The 20417-nt window shown below is 43.0% G+C and overlaps 2 protein-coding genes across 10 annotated transcripts in view; both read right to left on the bottom strand.

Annotated features, from left to right (window-relative positions):
- LOC121324144 (kinectin-like) overlaps nucleotides 1-7125 on the bottom strand; it is a 36606-nt gene extending 29481 nt beyond the window's left edge. For 6 of the 9 annotated variants that reach the window (XM_041265667.1, XM_041265666.1, XM_041265671.1 and 3 more), the window contains exon 1: nucleotides 6985-7124. The gene's annotated coding sequence lies outside the window, so the exon portion shown is untranslated. Of the gene's footprint in view, nucleotides 1-6984 lie in introns of all 9 variants that reach the window. The other 3 variants (XM_041265672.1, XM_041265673.1, XM_041265669.1) reach the window with 2 other exon arrangements.
- Nucleotides 7126-7473: 348 nt separating this feature from the next.
- On the bottom strand, nucleotides 7474-19951 carry LOC121324042 (mutS protein homolog 4-like). Its single transcript, XM_041265438.1, has 20 exons — nucleotides 19827-19951; nucleotides 19430-19612; nucleotides 18609-18772; nucleotides 18056-18166; nucleotides 17338-17453; nucleotides 16783-16956; nucleotides 16210-16382; nucleotides 15351-15418; nucleotides 15000-15074; nucleotides 14410-14474; nucleotides 13737-13906; nucleotides 13107-13243; nucleotides 12179-12282; nucleotides 11367-11491; nucleotides 10293-10493; nucleotides 9875-9993; nucleotides 9379-9507; nucleotides 8611-8785; nucleotides 8212-8300; nucleotides 7474-7808 (listed from the first exon to the last, which is right to left on the bottom strand). The coding sequence occupies exons 1-20, from the start codon at nucleotides 19909-19911 to the stop codon at nucleotides 7614-7616; spliced, it is 2658 nt and encodes an 885-aa protein (XP_041121372.1). The 5' UTR covers nucleotides 19912-19951; the 3' UTR covers nucleotides 7474-7613.
- Nucleotides 19952-20417: the final 466 nt, after the last annotated feature.

Raw genomic sequence — 20417 nt, forward strand, 5'->3', positions numbered from 1 at the left:
CTCAAACCTGCCCCCCAGGGTCTTAAGCAGCTGGCGACGATGTATACCAATTAATCCTACTAGTGGAAAAGGACCAGGGTCTTTCCACCACCTGTTCATACATCTGAACTGAAATCCTTTCCTGGGTCACAGGCTAGCTGCTACTGCCACTGAAAGAGCTGCAGATTCAAAACATTCATCTAACAATACATCTGGAATAGGGTTACGCTGCGTCAACTTAACAGCACCAGGGTTTCTGAAGTCCTGTTTTACTTCAGTATGTCTGAACTCGCATTACTTCAGGTCTGACCGAGTTCAGCAAAGACATCAGCAGCATGTTATCATTTATATTACTGATGCCTGTAAAGTGATTTAGGGGTGTGCAGAAACTCATGCTCTGAATTGCTTTTAAGTATTTAAAAAAAAAGGCAAGTATTAAAAAAAAAAAAAAAACATTCGTTAAACATGTTGCTTTCAAAAAAGAAAAAAGCGGTCCTTCCCTCATGTTTACATCCGAGTACCAATCAGAGGAATATAACGTCTGCATTGGAGTGTTTGTAAAGCCGAGTGGTGACAGTGTAAAGATTATGTTCCGGTTGGAGTGTTTGTAAAGCCGAGTGGTGACAGTGTAAAGATTATGTTCCGGTTGGAGTGTTTGTAAAGCCGAGTGGTGACAGTGTAAAGATTATGTTCCGGTTGGAGTGTTTGTAAAGCCGAGTGGTGACAGTGTAAAGATTATGTTCCGGTTGGAGTGTTTGTAAAGCCGAGTGGTGACAGTGTAAAGATTATGTTCCGGTTGGAGTGTTTGTAAAGCCGAGTGGTTATAGTGTAAAGATTATGTTCCGGTTGGAGTGTCTGTAAAGCTGAGTGGTTCTAGTGTAAATATCCCAGGGCATTTTTACTGCCCACTACAGAGGCCAAATACTGGCAATGAAAAGCCCCCAGATGAGAAGAAAATATTCCTCAGCATGAATCATTGTGACATTGCTTCCCAACCCGATGGGAAAGACTTCAGGAGTTGTCTAGACTTGATTGTAACTTTCACTGCGACTCTGAACTGTGTCTAATCTGCTGAAACAGGCTCTGATTTCACAAGCAAACCCCACAAGATTCAAACTGAAATAAAGTCACCAAGATATATATACATTTTTTTTTAAACAAGCGTTACGAAACGCATTACCAAGACCCAATTATTAATCATTTACACCATCTGGCCACAGTCTAGCATTAACTTGTGGTGAACGTCCGAGTTTTTTAATTCAACTCTGTTTTCCAGACATCTCAACACTTGGCCTTTGCACTGTTCTGATGTCGCAACGCTGACTTTGACCCGGGTTTGATGCAAATGGTTACAAAAGCATCAACTTTGTAACACAGCAGGTTCTCCTCTTGGACTGTCGTAGCCAGACGGGGAACAACATGCATTCACGTTTTCACATTTCTGTGAACAGAAAATCAGACAGGGTCAGGAGGAAAGGCACAAAGATAAGAAAGTGAAAACATTTATTTTGGCCACTTGTTTTCAAAGAAAAGGAAGGTCAAACGCTCAACCCACTACTTGTTACCAAATGAACGCCTGTTCGTAACAATATTCAAATAGTCCTCCACTTCCATGCATGAACGACGGCTGTGCTGCTGGCATTGAAACAGAACAGCAAGGAGTTAAATATGACCCCAAAAAAGGTAATTCCAGGAGCTGAGAGTTTGACAGACTGTAGCAAGAGCCGCTTCGCAGAGTAAACAACGAGGCCCGTGACGCAACAGGGATCCACTGTCCACAGAGGACAAAGTTTGTCGGCCCGGTGGACCAGTGGAATTTGTCACAGACACAGGCCAAAAGCAGCAGTAGAAATGTGATGATGCTGAAATTTAGATTGGCTTTGGTCAGGACCTGCTGATTTTCTTCTAGCTATAATTCCTTGGAGCCGACAGCTAATCAAATCTCTAATCAGATTCGAAGTCAGAGATATTAAGCTTGGCCTATAACTTTCATCTTTTGTTCATTATAAATGTATAATTATTTGGTTCCAGGTTTGGAATTTGCAGGTGGTTTGGAGTCCATCCCGCAAAGATTCTGGACATTCTGCTACCTTACCCTCACACTGATCAGCACTCTAACTACCCATCCTTACCTTTCTATTTGTGACCGATTCAGCAGGTCGGGTGCTTTTTACCCCTCAAGTTGAACAAAACGCAAGCTAAGATCCCTTTTTTAATGGGCTCTGGCCAGGAAGACGACGTTCCCTCAGTGTAGCTCCTCGATCAGCACTGCTCTGTTTGCTAAGGGCTTGCTTGCTACTTGCATTCAGTCTTTCGGTTATCACAGGTGTTTGATGAGGTCTTTCAGATGTCACAGTCCTCTGTCCTCGTCTAGCCCATCAGTCACCATCTGCTTCAGACCAACCAGTAGATTTCTGGGAAGTCTGTTATATTTGTAAAAGGTGCAGTGACACAGCAGTCCTCAATGGCCCGGGTGCAGTCTAGGAGACAGATGCTCAGACTAATCCTATTACACAGCACCATCAAGCCCTTTCAAAGAACATTTGGCTCTTTACCAAGAGACACCAAGTCTACCAGCTCTCATGAACCTGCTTCTCACATTATATCACCACGAACTCAAATTAAGCACAGTGTTCAAGTTTCAAGGGGAAAACAAAATAAATAAATAAATAAGAATCATCACGACGGGCCAGTGCGTGAAGTCCTGCTCCCAGCGAGACGCGCTCCTGGTTCCAATGTTGTCAGGCCCACACACCGACCACCACGCCTCCTCCACAGGGCTGCTCACAGAGACACTTCGTTTGGAACAAGACCGCTGGAGAGCGAGCGTTTAACCAGTGCTGTTTACTGTTAATGAAGGAACATGTTTACCGTTGGGCACAAACATCTTTACATGAATGAGAGCTGCCTCTAAATACTGTGCCACCACATCAACAATGCCAGAGATGGAAATAAGACCCCCACAGCAGTCTGATCCATTGCTGGTTCTCCTAGGAGTATAATAAGACACACCTGCGCTTGCTACCTATACACACTGTGGCTAATCAAACTCATAGTAAAACATGGAATGGGTGGAAATGCTATGCAATCAGAGTGGGTTCCAGCCATGGTGCTGCTCCTATAAATCTGCACCACTGGCAACAGGTACCCTAGGCCCTGGTACATAGGTCCTGGAAATGTCCCCTTAGCGCGCTCGCTCTCTGGTATTTTCAGCATTGTACTGAACCTATATTATAATACAGAAAGGTATGCAATAGGTTGTACTGATTTGCCATGTCTGATGGAATAATTTGCAATCATGAAATGGCCAGCGATTAAAACAATGCAGTTGATTTATTAATTTTCCATGGAAAACACTGGTAATGGAACGTCACTGAAAGCAGCTGTGACTGTAGAGACACCATCTCGAAGCATGTGTGTGGTCTGTTTCATTTATATGCCAGAGGTTAAAACAAGGCGTTGGTGAAACAATACATTTTTACTACGACACAGATAATAAAAGGAAGCTAACCGAGCAAATTGTATAATAAAGCTGTGTACCAAATAGGAAACATTCTGTCTTTAAGACTGCAAGTCACATATACCCTCAGTACATTATGTCAGCCTGTTCCATGCAGCCCTACACATGGTAAAGCCCTGAACACAGTGTGGGCAGCACCACTGGCGAGAGGAAGCAATCTGTTTTTAAGAGCCTGCGATCACATCCACTGGAGCAAAAGGGTGTTATCCACTGTATTTCACCCAGTGTTTACTTGGGCTAGTCCCACGACAAGGCACATATGACAAGAGATATTGGCTGAGGGCAGGCCAGTTACAATACTGAAGGAAGGGTGCACTACTGTGTACTTTCAACAGCAGTTCAGCAGTAGAAGTATGTAATGTTCAACCTGTTTAATGCAGATTTACTGTCAGATCTCCACTTCTATACACGAAAATAAAACCCACATTTTCTTTTTCACAAGTGCTCATCCAGCATAAGTTCTGGTACAAGTCAAAACTCTGCAGATTCAAAACGCATTCATTCAAGATTACTTTCTTTTTGTAGACAAACTTGATTCCAGATCTGATGCAAAAAAGGAGCGCTTAGACATTCAAAGCTAGACATCCAAATAGCTCAGCAATGCAAAAAAAAAAAAAAAAAAAAAAGTTAACCAGCATGACAAATAGAAAACAAAACTACTTTGAATTACAAAGTGTTTCCTAAACACATTTAACCGATAGTAAAAATGTCTCTTCATGTCAAGGAGCTTTACAAGACGACAGTTCAATAAGTAGCCTGCATATGAATTTAGGGTTTCAATAAAATTATTTTCGATAACCCTACAAAACATTGCTTTTTGCAAGACAGGTAAATGAGGCATTCAGAAAAGGGCGACTAACTACAAGGTTAATTATTCTAGCATGTACAGGCCTATAACACGCTGGGTCAGGAAGTTATCAATACTATACTAGCAGCGCTATCACAAGGCAGAACGCAGAGTCACGCAACTCTATACTCGCAGAATTATGAATAGGGGGTGGAGATCTTTCCTTCCCCTTTATTAGTTCCTAATCAGCACACAAAGGAATGAAGGCACAGCTTGCCACAGAACTGAACAAGAATGAAAGGAAATCTGAGCAATTACATCAACTAAATAATACTTACAATCTAAATCAACTATGTTTAAACATGTTCTAGATTTCAGGGAAGGAAATAGAGACTCCCGTTACCACAGCAGTTTGATCCATTCCTGGTTTTACTATGAGTTTAATAATAAGGCAAACTTGAGCTGTTATTTACAACTGTGGCTAATCAAGCTCATAGTAAAACCTGGCATGACTGAAACTGCTATGCAATAGAATTCTTATTTCAATTCCTGGAATTTGCATGAAACTGCTTAACTGTGGAGAGGTTCCACCAGGACAGTCTGTCTGTCACTCATTTAAAAAAAGTCTTTGTGACAAACGAACCAGGCGGGTGAGAGGCTGGGTAAGCTTATCCAGACACTATTGCCTGCCAGTGTAACTGTGTGCTGCTGCAGATTTGAGTCTCCATATTATTTTCACTGCTTCAGTTCCAACCAAAATAAAAGGTTATCTGCAGAATTCTTGTGAATCAAAACAAAAGTGAGCTGCAGGCTGTACATATTACAACTGGGAACCCACACTGGATATTATATCAGAGGTGGGACTCCGAACGTACAAGAACAAGGCATCTTGCAAACTCACTTAAAAGAGATGCTGTGTGTGTGTATACATGTAATTATAATAAATATGTAATTATGTATGTCTTGCTCTGTGAATAGAAGGATGCTCTGAGGATCACACTTTGCTTTTCAAAGGCGTTTCACTCGTAAGGTTCAGGACCTGACGCTTAAACTGCGCATCACTGGAAGCCTCAACTTCAAACAGGAGTTTTCTGTTTCAAGTGTGTGTCTAATTATTGATAGGGCTGTAATAGATCTCAGCTCGCATGCATACAGTGTCTGGTGCTCCCCGGGAAATCTGAAAGCTGGCTGATTTAAGGGTTGCCTGCTGTCAAATGTAAGTTCAATATATATATATATATATATATATATATATATATATATATATATATATATATATATACACACACACACACACACACACACACAAACAATACATCTTTATTAAAAATAATCTAAAAATCAAGAACCCAAATTCTTTACAAGGCATGACGCGTTTTTCTTTAGGGTGATAAAACTATACAAAAAAAGCATATTTAATAGCTTTTCAATTCGAGCTTTCACTGAAGCTAAATAGTTTACTCTATACGGTACGGTGTCTTCACTTAACTACACAGTACAGCAAACATGTATCGATTCACAAGACAAAAAATACAAGGAACGTGATTCTTCCAACTGTAGAGGCAGCATTAGCGCTTGCCATGTCTCCTCGGGTGTGGGAAGAGGCGCCCTCCCAAAACATGCTCCGCATACAGGACGGAGATTCCTGACCTACTGTAGGCACATGGCAGGCTGTGTGACACTACATTTGTATGCACTGGGAGCTAAAGGGCAATCGGACCTCAGTAATAACACCCGCAGTACGTTGAAGAAACGCCCTCCCCCTCCAAGCTCATTCCTACAAAAGCTCGGTACCAAGGACTCCCTTTCCCGGTACGACAGGGCCACAGTGCGGGGCCGGAGCTTTGGGAAATGCTTCTGAAATTAGGTCTTCTCATTCATTTCTTTATATTTGTTTTAAAGACACAGTAGTAGCCCGAGACAGCATAAACGAGATGGAAGAGGGGAAACAAAACATATTTCACTTGACACTGAAGCCATTGCATCATGGTGTTCTATATATAGATCTCGCACGATTACTAACAGTGACATTAAACACTCCTGTAGATTATTATAACCACTTTGAGAATCAGTGCAGTGCTATTACTGTAGCGATACCAACAGCGCCAGTACAAAAGCGAAAGCCCCGCTTGAATCGAACTGTCCTTCAACTTAATCTGTTACACCCAAATGACACAACTACGTGCTTATCTCACCGTGGGAATTACAACGCCCAGGGGAGCAGAAATAGCGATGTAAACACGTGAACCCTGCCATTCCCAAAATAAAACAAGGGCGCCCCAGACCGGGCCTAGCGTGACAGCACGACCCCAGAACCCAGCAGCGCTGCTGCAGCTCACGTACAGAGGCTGCCGGGGTTAAAACCCATATCCACAACGGGACTGACCCGCCAATGCTCTTTGCCCGAACTGCAAGTGTCCTGATAATACACGAAGCACAACCTCAACCTGCCCACCGCCGGGTTGTACTACTAGCACCCCTCTACTTATTTCGCCTAACACAAAAACCCCAAGCCCCGGTGTCGAATACGCCCAGCAAACCCAAGGCGACCCTAGGCCTGTTACTAGGGAAAGGGCCAAGCCGCTGCCTCTTCTGAAATCACAACCCCGCTGTGACACGGGCAGATCTCTGGGCAAGGCCGACTTTCCTCCCCTTTCAACAACCCCGCTAAAGCCAACAAGACGGCGAGGGCACGTACCTGAGAGAGTGTGACTGTGCTAGTTGGAGCGGCGCGTCCCTGTTGCTGTTATCGTCAATATGACTGCGATTCCTGCAAGCCGCTCCCGGCCCGTGTCTCTACCGCTGTTTCTGCTCAACTCTCTCATTCGGCTTAACGGGGGCGGGGCGGCGCAAAAAAAGGCGAGGCTCGTTCAATGATGGGCGGGGTTATGCAAATAACGCGCGGGTTAGCGGAGTCTTATTAAGGGGGGCGGTCACACTATTTATGTATCAATACTTTCATTCATTCATTCATTCATTCACTATTAGGTTGCCAATTAGCTGATCTGTCACTCCCCAACCCTTTCTTCCTAAAATGTGAGGCTATCTGAGTCTTTTCAATATTAAACTCTCAAACTCCTTTTATTATCACACCCCAACACTCTGAATCATACAAAGACAGAGTACATGAACTCAGACTGAAAAAATTAAATCACACATGAAGAACTTTATTTTGGTGTGTTCCAAACGGGACGAAACTTTGCAAAAACAAGTAAGTTATTTCTGGTGTGGTGGAAGTAGGTCAGCGTCTGTGGTTCCACATTACTGCCCCCCCATGGCCTGTGCTATCGGAGGTTTATAGTTTTAGAGGCGATTCTGAGCAGCAGTTCAGTCCTCCGTGTTCATGGGCACGGGGCCCTCAGCCGCCAGCAGCTCGGCCTGGAATCGCTTCTTAAGCCCCTTCAGATAGATGCGCAGGCTGTCGGGGTCCAGCCGCGAGTTCCTGGCTGCCTGAAGGAGCCGTGTGGCCAGGTGATACACAGCCCTGTGCTTCAGAGCCCTGGGGTCACTCTGCTGCTTCTCCTGCAGAGACACAGAGAGGGGATGACAGCAAGGGAGAGAGGAACATAAAGAAAGGGTGGAATGAAGGGTTAAGAGGAGAGGTGACACGTCTCTGATTCACTTTTCAGATTCTCTTACAGAGACACAGAGGGGATGAGAGGGAGAAGGGAGGGAGGTAAGTAGCAGAGAAAGAGAAGTGAAAGAGTGAGGGTGCGGTTGAATCAGAGAGAAAGGATGTGGTGAAATGGTAAAGAGGGAGGGAATAAGAGGGAGAGAGGAAGCGTGATGAGAACAGAGCTCCTGCAGTAACTTGCTGGAAACAGTGGAATCGGTAGTTGCTGGTACATTAGCAGGATAGGAATAGTACAGAAAGCAGAATGATTCTCAGGAACTCCCGTCAGTGGGATAGCAAGGCTGGACCTACCCAGAGCTGCTTGTTGATCTGGGAGGTGATCTCCTTTGCTTCCTGTATTATAGATGGTGGAAGGGAAGTAATCTCTGCAGCCCTCAGCCCTGCAATTCAAACAGAACAGTAAATCAGTCTCCCACAAAACACAGCACGACCATAAAAAGAGGTTACAGAATTAGATACTGACAGGGGTACATAGATAGATACTGGACACAGATAGATAGAGTCACTAACAGATGGCTAGATAGAGGAGACAGAAAGATACAGAAAATACAGACTGACAGGCAGACAAATAAAGAAATAGATAGGCAGATATAATATAAAAAAGACTGACAGACCAACAGAAAAAGGACACAGACAGACAGACTGACAGGCAGGCAGGCAGACAGACAGGTAGATGTTGCCTGATCTTACCGTAGTTCTTCTCCTCGGAGCGGCCTCTGCTCAGCAGGTACGTGTAGGTGACCTTCTCCGCGTTGCTGCTGGCGCTGCGCGTCAGCGTCACCCCCATGTGGTGGTTCTCCACGTTGGGGTACAGTGCCTCTAGCTGGCACAGCTCCAGGAAGTGCGTGGCAAACAGAGTGAAGGCCTGCGGGGAGAGAGCCAAAAGCACACAGCGTTCACAGATTCCTGGGAGGCAGTGTGCTGGTGACTGTAGGAAAGACGATACATACATATCTATCTATCTATCTATCTATCTATCTATCTATCTATCTATCTATCTATCTATCTATCTATCTATCTATCTATCTATCTATCTATCTATCTATCTATCTATCTATCTATCTATCTATCTATCTATCTATCTATCTATCTATCTATCTATCTATCTATCTATCTATCTATCTATCTATCTATCTATCTATCTATCTATCCCGAACCCCCATCCCCATCCCAGCTATATCTGTATTTACAACCAGGTTCCCAAAACCATAATTTACAATTGCTTAACTGCAGTTTACAGCCTGGGTCAGCTAGTGTGGATATTTGTACAAAATTTACTGTATCGCACATGCAGTGAAGCTCAGCCAAGCACGGATAAGAAAGGAATGCATGGTTAAATAAAGGCATGGTAAACGTACAGTATAAATTAACAATGGTAAAAACAAGGAAAACTGAACAATTACTGTTCACAATTCCATAAGCCTCTAGCTCAGTCTGTAATGTGGGTGCAGACTATACCCTGAAATTGAGTAGAAATTCACAGACTGCATGACAGATGCCAATCCCCTCCTCCGCACTGGTGCCTCTCCCCAGCTCGTCTATAATGATGAGAGACCGGTCACTCGCGTTGTGGATGATATAGCTTATCTACGAGAGGAAAAAAAGACAAAGGCAAAGAAAAATGTTTTGCTGAAGTAAAAAAAATTTAGAATGAAATAAAGAGCCATTTATTTAACAAAATAATAATTAAGCTACTAAGAATGTGGCTAATGCTTGTACCCAAATTGTTTCTAAATGGAAAATGTGGAGCAAATTTTACAGTCTGCACTAAACACCCACCTATGCAACAACCAGGACTGATGAATATGAACACGTCTTCAGTGAGAATCTTGTGAGGTTCTGAACTCTGCCAGGCATCTTTAGCAAGTGGGGCTAGTCTGCCTTTCTTAATACAGTCCCCATGCCACGTGATTTTTTTAAAAGGTAATATATTTGACAGAGAAACACAGTATACCTCTTTCATTTCCACCATGAAAGTCGAGGAGTTTGTTTCAAAGTCATCATCCACCCCAATCCTGGTGAAAATCTGGTCTGCGATTCGAAAAGAGGCATACTCTGCAGGTACAAAAGACCCTAGGAAAGGAGAGGACAGTCTTTCAGGGGAAAGTGTAAAAGTTACAATGCAATGGCATAAGAGTTTGAAATTCACACTAACCCTGCACCCATTCAATCGATCAGGAGCCAAGAGTTTGAGCAATCAGGCCCCTGTTTAATAAACTGTCTCTCCCCTATAGCATATGCATGAACTCCTAATAGCAAACCCTCAGGCTCAGGCAAGCCTCACTGATGCTGCAATGAGGTGGGATCAGTTCAGAGCTGATTTCGCAGGGGAGGGTGTCTGATTGCTCAAATTCAGCGTGAATGCTGCCTACCTATCTGAGCCATGACCTGACACAGCGCCACCTGTTTGAGGTAGGTGGACTTGCCGCTCATGTTGGGCCCTGTGATGAGGATGAAGTTGCTCCCCTCGGAGATATAGCTGCTGTTGGAGATGGGCTGCTGCCCTGAAATCCTCTCCAGGATGGGGTGTCTGCCCTGCTTGATGGCCAACGTGTCAGTGAATTCGGGGCGAACTGAAAAAAAAAAAACAACAAAAAAACAGCACAGCTCGCATTAAAACCGAAGTACACACAGGCAGATCATGAACAAAAAAAGAAGACACTGGGGTCTGTTGCAATATGCACAGGGTTGGGTTTTAATAATACCGGTCTCCTTAAACTTAAAAACTTGCTTGGAAACTTTCTAGTGCAAACAAAAGACATCAACATGCCTGCACTATTATCAGATTCCTAAAATAAAAGCACATTACCCAAGTGGTGTATTACACGGTTCCCAAAACAACTCTTAAATACTGTTGTCAGCCTTCCAGTCAATTACATGGAGCAAAGTGTTTATAGTTAGCTTTGCACAATACCTCCCCCAATCTGCTGTGAACACCAACATGATTCATAACTCTGTCTGCCTAAAAACAAATACTTCTACTGAAATTCATTTTCAAGGAAACCTGTAAAGAGAAGTATTACTTCAGCATTTCTCATTCGTACTTTTATCAACCTTTAATTGAACTCATCATTTCCTTCCTGATAAAAAGCTAACTGAACTGGGCGTTATTACTGTAATTAGTTATAATTATTATTATTATTATTATTATTATTATTATTATTATTATTATTATTATTATTAAAAGACATAGGAAAAATTATTAAATCCATTTGTGCAGTGTTCCAACTTGGATAACATTTTAGTCAGACATTAATTTTCAAGAAAATCTATTAAAAGAGGCTCACCATCTTTCTTAAGGCACAGTGCAGATGCTTTGCTATGCATGTAACGGCTACAGATATCAGAATACAAGTAATGCAATTTTCACTTGTGTAGTTCTAAGCACAGTTCTAGGGCAGTTCTGATCTTGCCTGACCCTGTTTTCTAGCGAGTGCTGTACTTGCCGTAATCGGAGACGGTGCAGGCGTTTGCCAGGGACAGTAGCATGTCTAGCATGGACACGGCGTCGGACAGCTTGTACAGGCAGTGCACGTACTCGTGGATGGAGCTGAGCAGCTGACACACCACCCTGTGAACAGAGGGGAGGCACGTCAGGAGCAGGAAGCAGCAAGCCCAACACAAGGGCTCATTAAAGGGGGCGGCCAGGACTTTCTACCTGGCCATTTCGCATGGCGCTGAACCTTTATGTCAAGGCTTCCCGTCATCATGACCAGGCTAAGCATACAGACTGGACAGGACAGTAAGTAAGCCATTAACACACAGTGTTGCATTACTCTAAGATATTCCTCAAGCCCTAATCAATATTAACAGGGACGCGGAGGACATTACATTGCTCTGCATACATTCTTTGTTCATTATTGCAAATAAAAAGCCAAATACAAACAAACAAAAAAGCAAAACAGTATAAATGTGCCACTTAGTACTCCAATTTAATTAAGATGAATGAATACAGTGCATTGTGTTTGATTCTAAAAGCACATCATCATCTCAATTATTGCTCCTGCACTGCTTACTCATGCTGTGATTTTTGAAAATGTAATTTATTTACTTTTTACTGCTAAAAAGTTACTGCTGTAATAAGTGACTTGATTTTTATTACCAAGACATAAGAAGAAAAAAAAAAGCATTTGTGCAGTGTTTGGATCCTGCAGAACTCTACCACTATAAATTCCTTGTGGTCACTGGAAGAGTGCAACTGATTTCACATAATACAGCTGTATTGTATTTACTCGTGTTATCAGAGGACACCCCTTACACGTAGGACATGTGGAAAATCTCACTCAAAGCCTCTTCACATCTGTCGTTCATTTTAATCATGTCTGCGGTAGTGAAGCTGTAGTTATTCCTGCATTTGGTGACCTGGGAATACAAAAAAAAGAGTATTGAACTCATACGCTGTTCAAGCTGAGCATGAATGAATGCATACATGCATGATTGGAATGATGTGCTTGTTTCTAGTTTTTATCTTCTAAAGGGAAGCACTGGAAAGAGGGAGCTGAGCCAGCCCCACAGGGATCCACATTCTGCCCCAGCACAGTCTGAACAGCAGCCCAATAAACAAAGACAGCAGGGCCAGGCAGAAAGGGAAGTTCCGCACTCGCTGTGTTTCAAGACTTCCACCCAAAAGAACAAAAATACCCTATAATGTTACAAAATAAACAACTTAACATATCTATATATATATATATATATATCTATTTCTATTTCTCTATCTATCTCTATTAACAAGCCCTTGCTTATTTAATGTTTTGTAAATTGGGTGTTTTTCAGCAGTTCAGGACAAACACCCACGACACAGAATTTGTGATGTATGGTATTAATTTGATGAGTATGGAGTACTAGATGAAACATTTGATTACACAGTATGGAAAAAGATTAAAAACAGTTAGCTTCAGACCCACTCGGTGGTGACTGGGGGAGATGGCGGGATGTGACTTGTTTAAACAAAAAGAGGGTTACATTTATATTTTTTAGAGACTGAAAGGGAACATGATGTGTGTGTGTGTGTGTCAGTGTGTGGAGGGAGGGGTCCTTCATCTCGAACTGAAGTTAAAACTGATTACAATGACTGCTGTGGAGTTGACGGCTCAGTGAATTCCTCAATGTTCTTAGGGCCTAGAGGGTTAAAGCATTGTGAATAAAGCATTTCCACTGCAGGACACACCTGAGGAGAGTGGGTTTACCTTCATGAAATCTGATGGAAGCTGCCCGTCAGGTAAGACCACCCCATCCGTCTTCATCTGGATAAAGAACCCGCGAGCTGTGCTGAAACTGGTCCGCAGAGGCAGCTCAAACTTCTCTCCCAACTGTGTGACCATCCCTGTCAATAATCAGTCTGCATTGACTGCATTCATTCATACAACTCTCTGCTTCAGATGCTCATGTCTAAATCTGGTTGGCTTGGAGTTTATTTAATACAGTAGTTTTACAATCCCAAGATCAGCATTTTCAGCGATGATGATGCCAGCGATTGAGTGATGGTAAATAAGCATCGCCCTGAACCTTAACAACAAACTAAGGTGCAAAGCGATCCAAGCTGCAGCTGATCCAAATACCACCGTTGTTTAAATCATTAAATACTTTTTACAGGCAAAAAATACACTGCCTAATAGACTTGCATGCATTGTAAAATGTTTGGTTTTCATAATCTTGGCACACACAAAGTTTTCCTGTTTTCATTTGCCAAGCAATGACAGCATTTATGTATATCAGGTGCTGTTGAGATCAATTGAACAGACCCCAGACACAGTAGTGTGTGTGTGTGTGTGTGTGTGTGTGTGTGTGTGAAGATGTTACAATACAGCCGAACGCACCCGCAATGTCGTCTACAATCTCAGTGTAGGCGCGGCGAGCAATGTCCAGGAACTCATTGATGTTGGGCCGCACTGCGTAACATTTCTGCGTCCGCATGTTCAGGCTCCCCTTCGTGTAGCTGGTGTCATCGTTGATTACGGTTTTTATCTGCTCTAGGATGATCGCAAACCTGAATATGCGTGCAAAAGACACAGCAGTGAATCAGACCTTCCTTTTTTATTAAACCACTGGCCAATATTCTCGCTGCTGACAAGTCTGCCTCCTGGTGGGTTTTATAGGGAATTGCACTTATATCCTCACCAGTACCGCAAGCCATTTAAAGGGAGATTGGGATTTCCGATACAAAGCATGAATGGTAAGTTATTGAATGCACAGACATGATTTATAAATGATGACATCAAGTTGCATTAAAATCAAAAAAGGGAACGAGGAGGATCCTTCTATACTATAAATGATAAAATCCATTCATCGAGCACAAATGCCATTGCATTTCTTGTAAACTGTTGCATGATATTTTAGGTTGAAATTGAACAACAATAATACAAATATTTTGTTTTAATGGAGGGGATGCCACACTACACTCTACCCGACAACCTTTTTTATTTTTTTAAACAGTTTTTTGATACTGTACTTTAATTCCTGCCTGTCAGTGTTGCAGCTGCACCGAATCACCTGTTATCTTCTAGGGAGCTGCAGTACGCTTTCAGCAGAGGAGTCTGGCAGTTCGTCAGCACAGCCTAACAATCAAAATCATGTGACTATTAGTCCTGACAGTGACATACTCTCACACACACAACCCTACCCCCTATCCAGAGTGGTACTACCTGCTTCACATTTACCCACACACACAGAGCCTTCATATTACTATAGTAAGGCACAGTAAATGCCTGATAGGAAATATATAAGTAAGAAAAAATGTCTTTCCACAAAAGCTCAGGAGAGCTGAAAGTAGATGGGTGTCATCCTATCCTACAAAGCCTCTTTACAGCCAAGAGATCGTCAGCGGGTGTGGGCTAGCTACTGCACCTGGAGGACAAAGACCAGCCCTAGAGGTGTCAGGAAAAGGCCAGTAGGGTCTGCTATAGCAAGATGTGGAGTCCAAAGAGATGTTGCCTCCCTAACCAATGGCAGCGCAAGAGCCAATGAAGGTTCGAAACTAACCGTGCAGTTCACCCTGCATGCCTGTACCAGGTGAGTCACTCGGGGACCCATTAATCCGATAATGACTCAGGAGAGAGACCACTCTGGGAGAGATTACACACCTTTAAAGGCGGCACCAGCTCCAGAGTGTGCTTCAGGTTAATCACATGCATTATCTTTGCTTCAGCCAACTGAACCTTCAATAGAAAAACAAAAAAAACTGTAAGCGCAGCAAATTCATTCGCACCCTCTCTCTCTTCCTCTTTCCACCCTACTCAGTAATGAGGGACAAACTCTAAGGAGTGGCAATCAGAACTTTAACTCTTAAGATAATTCCACTCAAAACTGCATCTTAGTATATCTAGACAAAAAAGTCTGGTGACGATTGATAAACAGATATGGGAGATGGGTGTGGGTACTTTACAGCGTGCTTTGCTGTACAGGGATCAGAGTGCACTGAGATGAACTTGTACCGTTTCCTGCTTGGGGATCTGCACCAGGACTGACAGCAGCTGGTCAATATCCAGAAAGCGTGCAATTGCTAAAAAAGAACAGAGAAAACACTGTTAACACACAGGCAGCCAGCATAAAAAGAGTCTGCTCTGCTCCTACCCACAAGTCAGGACATGTCTGTTTTATACATTTGCGTTCAAGCACTTTGTCCAGGAGACAATCGGTAAATCTTCTCATGTTGTTTTTTTATTTTTTAACCTCAGATAGAGTAGGAGCAAATGTTCTGTTCAAAGGACTAAGAATAGATCTGAAATATTTCACAAAAATAAGAAAAAGGAAGTAACCAAAAAACAGATCTTTCTGTGGCAACTCAGTTCGCTTTTTTTTTTTAATGAAATTGCGACATCAATTGCCAGAACAGTAAGGTTCAACACACAGGCTTCCAGCAGATGTCGCTATAAACACATTCAAACAGGTAAAAAAAATGTAAACTTAGCAGCTAGACCATATCCAAGGGCAAGACATTGTCATTACTCACTCCAGCTCAAGAGACTACATCCTAACTCTTGGTAGACCAGGCTTATTAAGACACATTATTATAAAGGGAATCCCAGAAAGGAAGGAAACAATTAAGAACCACTGGGACAGAATAGATCACTGACCCAGTGGGTTCTCATAATCTCGCTATTAGGAACCGAAATGAATCACATTAGACTCAATGCAAACCTATTAGATGGCTAGGAGATAAAAATTCAATGCAGTTATTGTGATGACAGACAGACATGACAGACGGACAGAGGGAAACAATCAATGCATTACGGTCAGTATTTTGAAACAGACCCAAGCCCTGTCCCACCCCCTGCCCTGTCCCCTCCTCACCCCCCTTTAAGCCGAAGAACAGCTCCTCGTCCTGCAGTAGCTCCTGCACGGAGTCCAGCCGCGTGTTGATGGTGTCGGTGTCCAGGAGGGGCTCCAGCACGTTGGAGCGCAGTCTGCGGCTGCCCCCGGGGGTCTTGGTGTAGTTCAGCACACCCAGCAGCGTGTGGTCGCTCCTGATGAGAAGCAGTCCATGAAAACACCACGCCTGTTACACTGATATACACTGTATGCTGTATATCACAAGATTTTGGGTTGACATTGGTTAAGTGTTTACTAATTTGGGTTGGGTACAGTAAGTGTTTACTTGATTTAAAAAAATAAAATCTTTAAATAAATAACTAATGAGACAAAGTGTTTAGTATATTTGAATGGTCTTAACAGTGGCAAATCTTTATGCAGTTACCATACAATCTACAGTATAAAACAGTTTTTTCCCCAGATATCCTCACTGCATTTTTTTTTAGCATGTAGCAATTTTAACAAGACGTGGCCCAATAAATTAACCCGGGGCAGTTTCACAGACTGAAAGAACGGCAGTGTTTAGATCAGCCACTGTTTAGACCGTTTTGTTACCTGGGGTCTCTGTTGTTCAGCACCAGCTCCAGGTTCTTAGCGGATGTGGAGTCTATCATGGCTGTCTGCTCGCTGCCTCGGAAACTCACTTTCAGGGATTTGGGGGCGTAAACAGAGTTCTGGATAAACTCAAAGTACTTCAGCAGAGCTGCTGCAGCAGCCAGACAGTAGTATCTAAATAAAAGTGAATGCACTAGTTATCAAAGATTCTGCACCAATTAAACTGCTGTTTAATTAAAAAGCACACAGTCCCTTTGAATCATTTATTATAACATTAACACAGGATAGCTAAATGACCAGCTGTGTGAGGATAGAGAAACAGTCCTGTTATATAGAAGTGACTACAGAAAAGAAAGACTATATATACTCCTTTATCATTATTATTTTAATTGTATAACTGTATATGCAGTACTGGTATGCACAAACATATTCTACAAACAACAAATGTTTAACAGTAGAAGAGTTTTAACTTTATGTCATCCATCAGAACTGGACGACTGTTTAAACAGGCTTTGTAAGAGCCCCTAGTGCTCTTTCAGCTTAACTGATACATACTTAGCCTGGACCTCCATGAGCACAGTGCTGAACTCTGGAGCGCACAGCTGCTGAATGTATTCCAGACCTTTTCGTTCATTGAAGTACTTTCTCTGTACTGCAGTGAAAGCCACGTTCTGAGAAAAAGAGATAAAAACAAACAAAACAAATACACATGCATTCTCTATATGCATGCAGTTTCATGAAAACATTTTCAGCTCCCCTACAGGACAACAAAGCACTACACAAATTACACAAAGCCAGCATGGCTCACTATGAACAGCACACCACAAGACCCTAACATTGACCAAGGCATGAGCCAAAACATTTGTCTAAAAAACTTAATTTCTTATGATTGAGTCAGACTGTGTAATTGAGTGTTTTTAAGATACAGATAAACATAAATTGCTCCTGAAGCCTGACACAGATAAACTTCAGCTGCCACAGACATGAACTTGCCTGGGTCACGATGTTTTAATTTTTTAATTGGAGATTTTATACAGCTTGTGTGAACTCTATGGAGTTCAAGAAGTTGCCCTGCCAAAACCTTGAAAAAAACATACCGGTATATGCATTATAAAATAGATACACAGATAGGAAACTTAATGTGGTACAATTATACACATAGTGACTGAAGGGGACATTCAAACCTGTAGTAAAGACTGCGTAGAAGGAGCACCTGTCTGTAAAGACCACTCTCAGATCTCCTGCTTTCTCGCTCCAGTTTCCGTTTTCTTACCCTGAAGTTCTCTGTAATCAGACCGAACAGCTTCGTCCCTTTGCCCTTATCGCTGGCTGTGTCCGGCATTAATATTTCCAAAGGGGTGAGGATGTGGAGCTTTGTCACAACCTGCACAAACACAGACATTACTGGTAAAGTTGTAATGGGTTAAAACAGAAACAGAAATACAAATTCTATATGAGTTAGTAGTTTACGAACTGTTTAGCTAAAAAGTACTGTTTTATGATGATCTTGCCTTGCTTAACCATTTATAGTTTCTTGGCAACAGAACGTGATCATACATAGACTGTAAGTGAAAATCTATTTGAAATTTGAAATAAACACAAAAGTAAAATATAAACACAAAATATAAACTATAAGAACTATACTATATTAAATCAAGGTTACTTTCCCTTTGCAAACAGGTACGAGATTTTAAAATGCAAACAAAAGTTTAGACAAAAGGGTTAAAATTTTAATCTATCAGACTCAGATGTACAGCATTGGTTACTTTTAGACAGTGCTGAAAAAAGACTATGTTAGCAAAATGTTTGTTTATTTGTTTTTTTACCTTGGCGTATGTTCCTGTGTCTGGGAACTGGGACAGTATTAGCTCAGGACACCTGAGGTCAATGCTGGCAATGCCGATCTCACCCCGGGCCAGACCACGGCCCTCCACCACCGCCACGATCACCGAGGCAACCGTGGCCGATGACACAGAGGAGGAGGTGGTCACTGCACGGGAGACACCACACAACAAGCAGTTAAAACTGCCATTCTAAAACTGTGTCAGCAACACATACCCCCGCCACCTAGCAGTATGGCAAAAACAGTGATGACCACGACTTTTCTCAACAGTACAGAACCAGAAATGGCAACAAAAAGTTTAATGGAAATTGGATACATGGCATCTAAGACCTTATTAGGGAAGCAAATTAAGTGTTCTCAAGATACACAGAAAGTTATTCCACATAATAACTGATGACAGCTGAGTAAAGGAAGTCAGTAGTAAATGCTGCAAGGCAGCTGCAGCTGGGCAAAGGTCTCTGTATACCTGGGGAATGGCACACATAAGAATGAGCTGATCACTGGAAAGGGAAACCCTACTCAGGCAGTGAATGGAGGAGTGGGCAGGTTGAAGCTGGCAGTGTCGTGTGATGCCCTGTCAGTGAGATGAAATGTGGTTAAAAGCTCTATAACCGTGAATGCAGACGAGCCCCGCTCTTTTGCAGTTTTAGGATGCTTTCTTGCGGTGTGCAGGGTTGCTGGTTCACACCCAGCCCCCGCCCTGTTTTACCAATACCTTACCCTTCCCTTCTTCAGTCTGCGAGAGAGCCCTAGCTTGGGTTCAGAACACATGTTTAGCTAGCTGAAGGCCTCTGTGTTCTGTACCTGTGTGCTCAGTCTGGGGTGTGCGTGCTCGGTAGGCGGCTGTCGCCCTATGGCTGGATGAGACAGGGGTCCTCTTGAGTCGGGGGGTCCCGCAGCCCCACACTGAGTTGCTGCTGGTGCCCGGGGTGAAACTCGGCACGCTCGCCCATCCCGTATTGGAGCTCCGGTCTCCAAGGCAGGAATCTGAATACAAACACACAGCATACACAGCAGCCCCAGGGTAGTCTTCATATACTAACTGAAATGTTATAAACTAAATGACAAACATTTGACTATATGTTTTTTTAAAGCAAAAATTTACTTTTGTAAGAGACACTGTTTTTTTAAAACAGTTTTTTTTTTTTAAGTGTCATAGTTTATAGTTTCTGCATACGTTGTTTGTACACCACTAACTTACCAACTATGAATTTGGGTATCACCAGGCGCTGGTTGGTTGGTCGCTGCCAGTAAAGGCAAATTCTGGTACCGCATGGCAACTGCATTCATCATCATCATCATAATAATAATAATAATAATAATAATAATAATAATAATAATAATAATAATAAATAATAATAATAATCTCTTCACCACGATATTGATCTAGGCTCTCCTGGTACAATGTCAATATAACAATAACAATAATAACAATATTCACCGCCTCTGGACCCTGCTTTGGCGCCAGCGCTGCCGACGGCGGCCCCTGACGTGCGGGCCCCAGAGGAAGGGGCCGGTCCGCTGCCAGTGGTTGCTGCTCGGAAAGAGCCGGAACCGGAGCTCCAGGACCCAGTCCGCGGTGTCAGTGGCAGAGCACCGAGTGCACCTGCGGGACAGGCGGCGCTGGAGACGGGGAGCAGTGGCCGGACACTGTGCAGCTGCCACCTGCGAGTGAAGGAGCGAGTGAAACTAAACGAGTGCAGCGCTGCGGTACATCTGTGCAGCGGGAATGCGAGTGAAGGAGCGAGTGAAACTAAACGAGTGCAGCGCTGCGGTACATCTGTGCAGCGGG

The sequence above is a fragment of the Polyodon spathula genome, chromosome 12, assembly GCF_017654505.1.
Source record: "Polyodon spathula isolate WHYD16114869_AA chromosome 12, ASM1765450v1, whole genome shotgun sequence".
NCBI lineage: Eukaryota > Metazoa > Chordata > Actinopteri > Acipenseriformes > Polyodontidae > Polyodon > Polyodon spathula.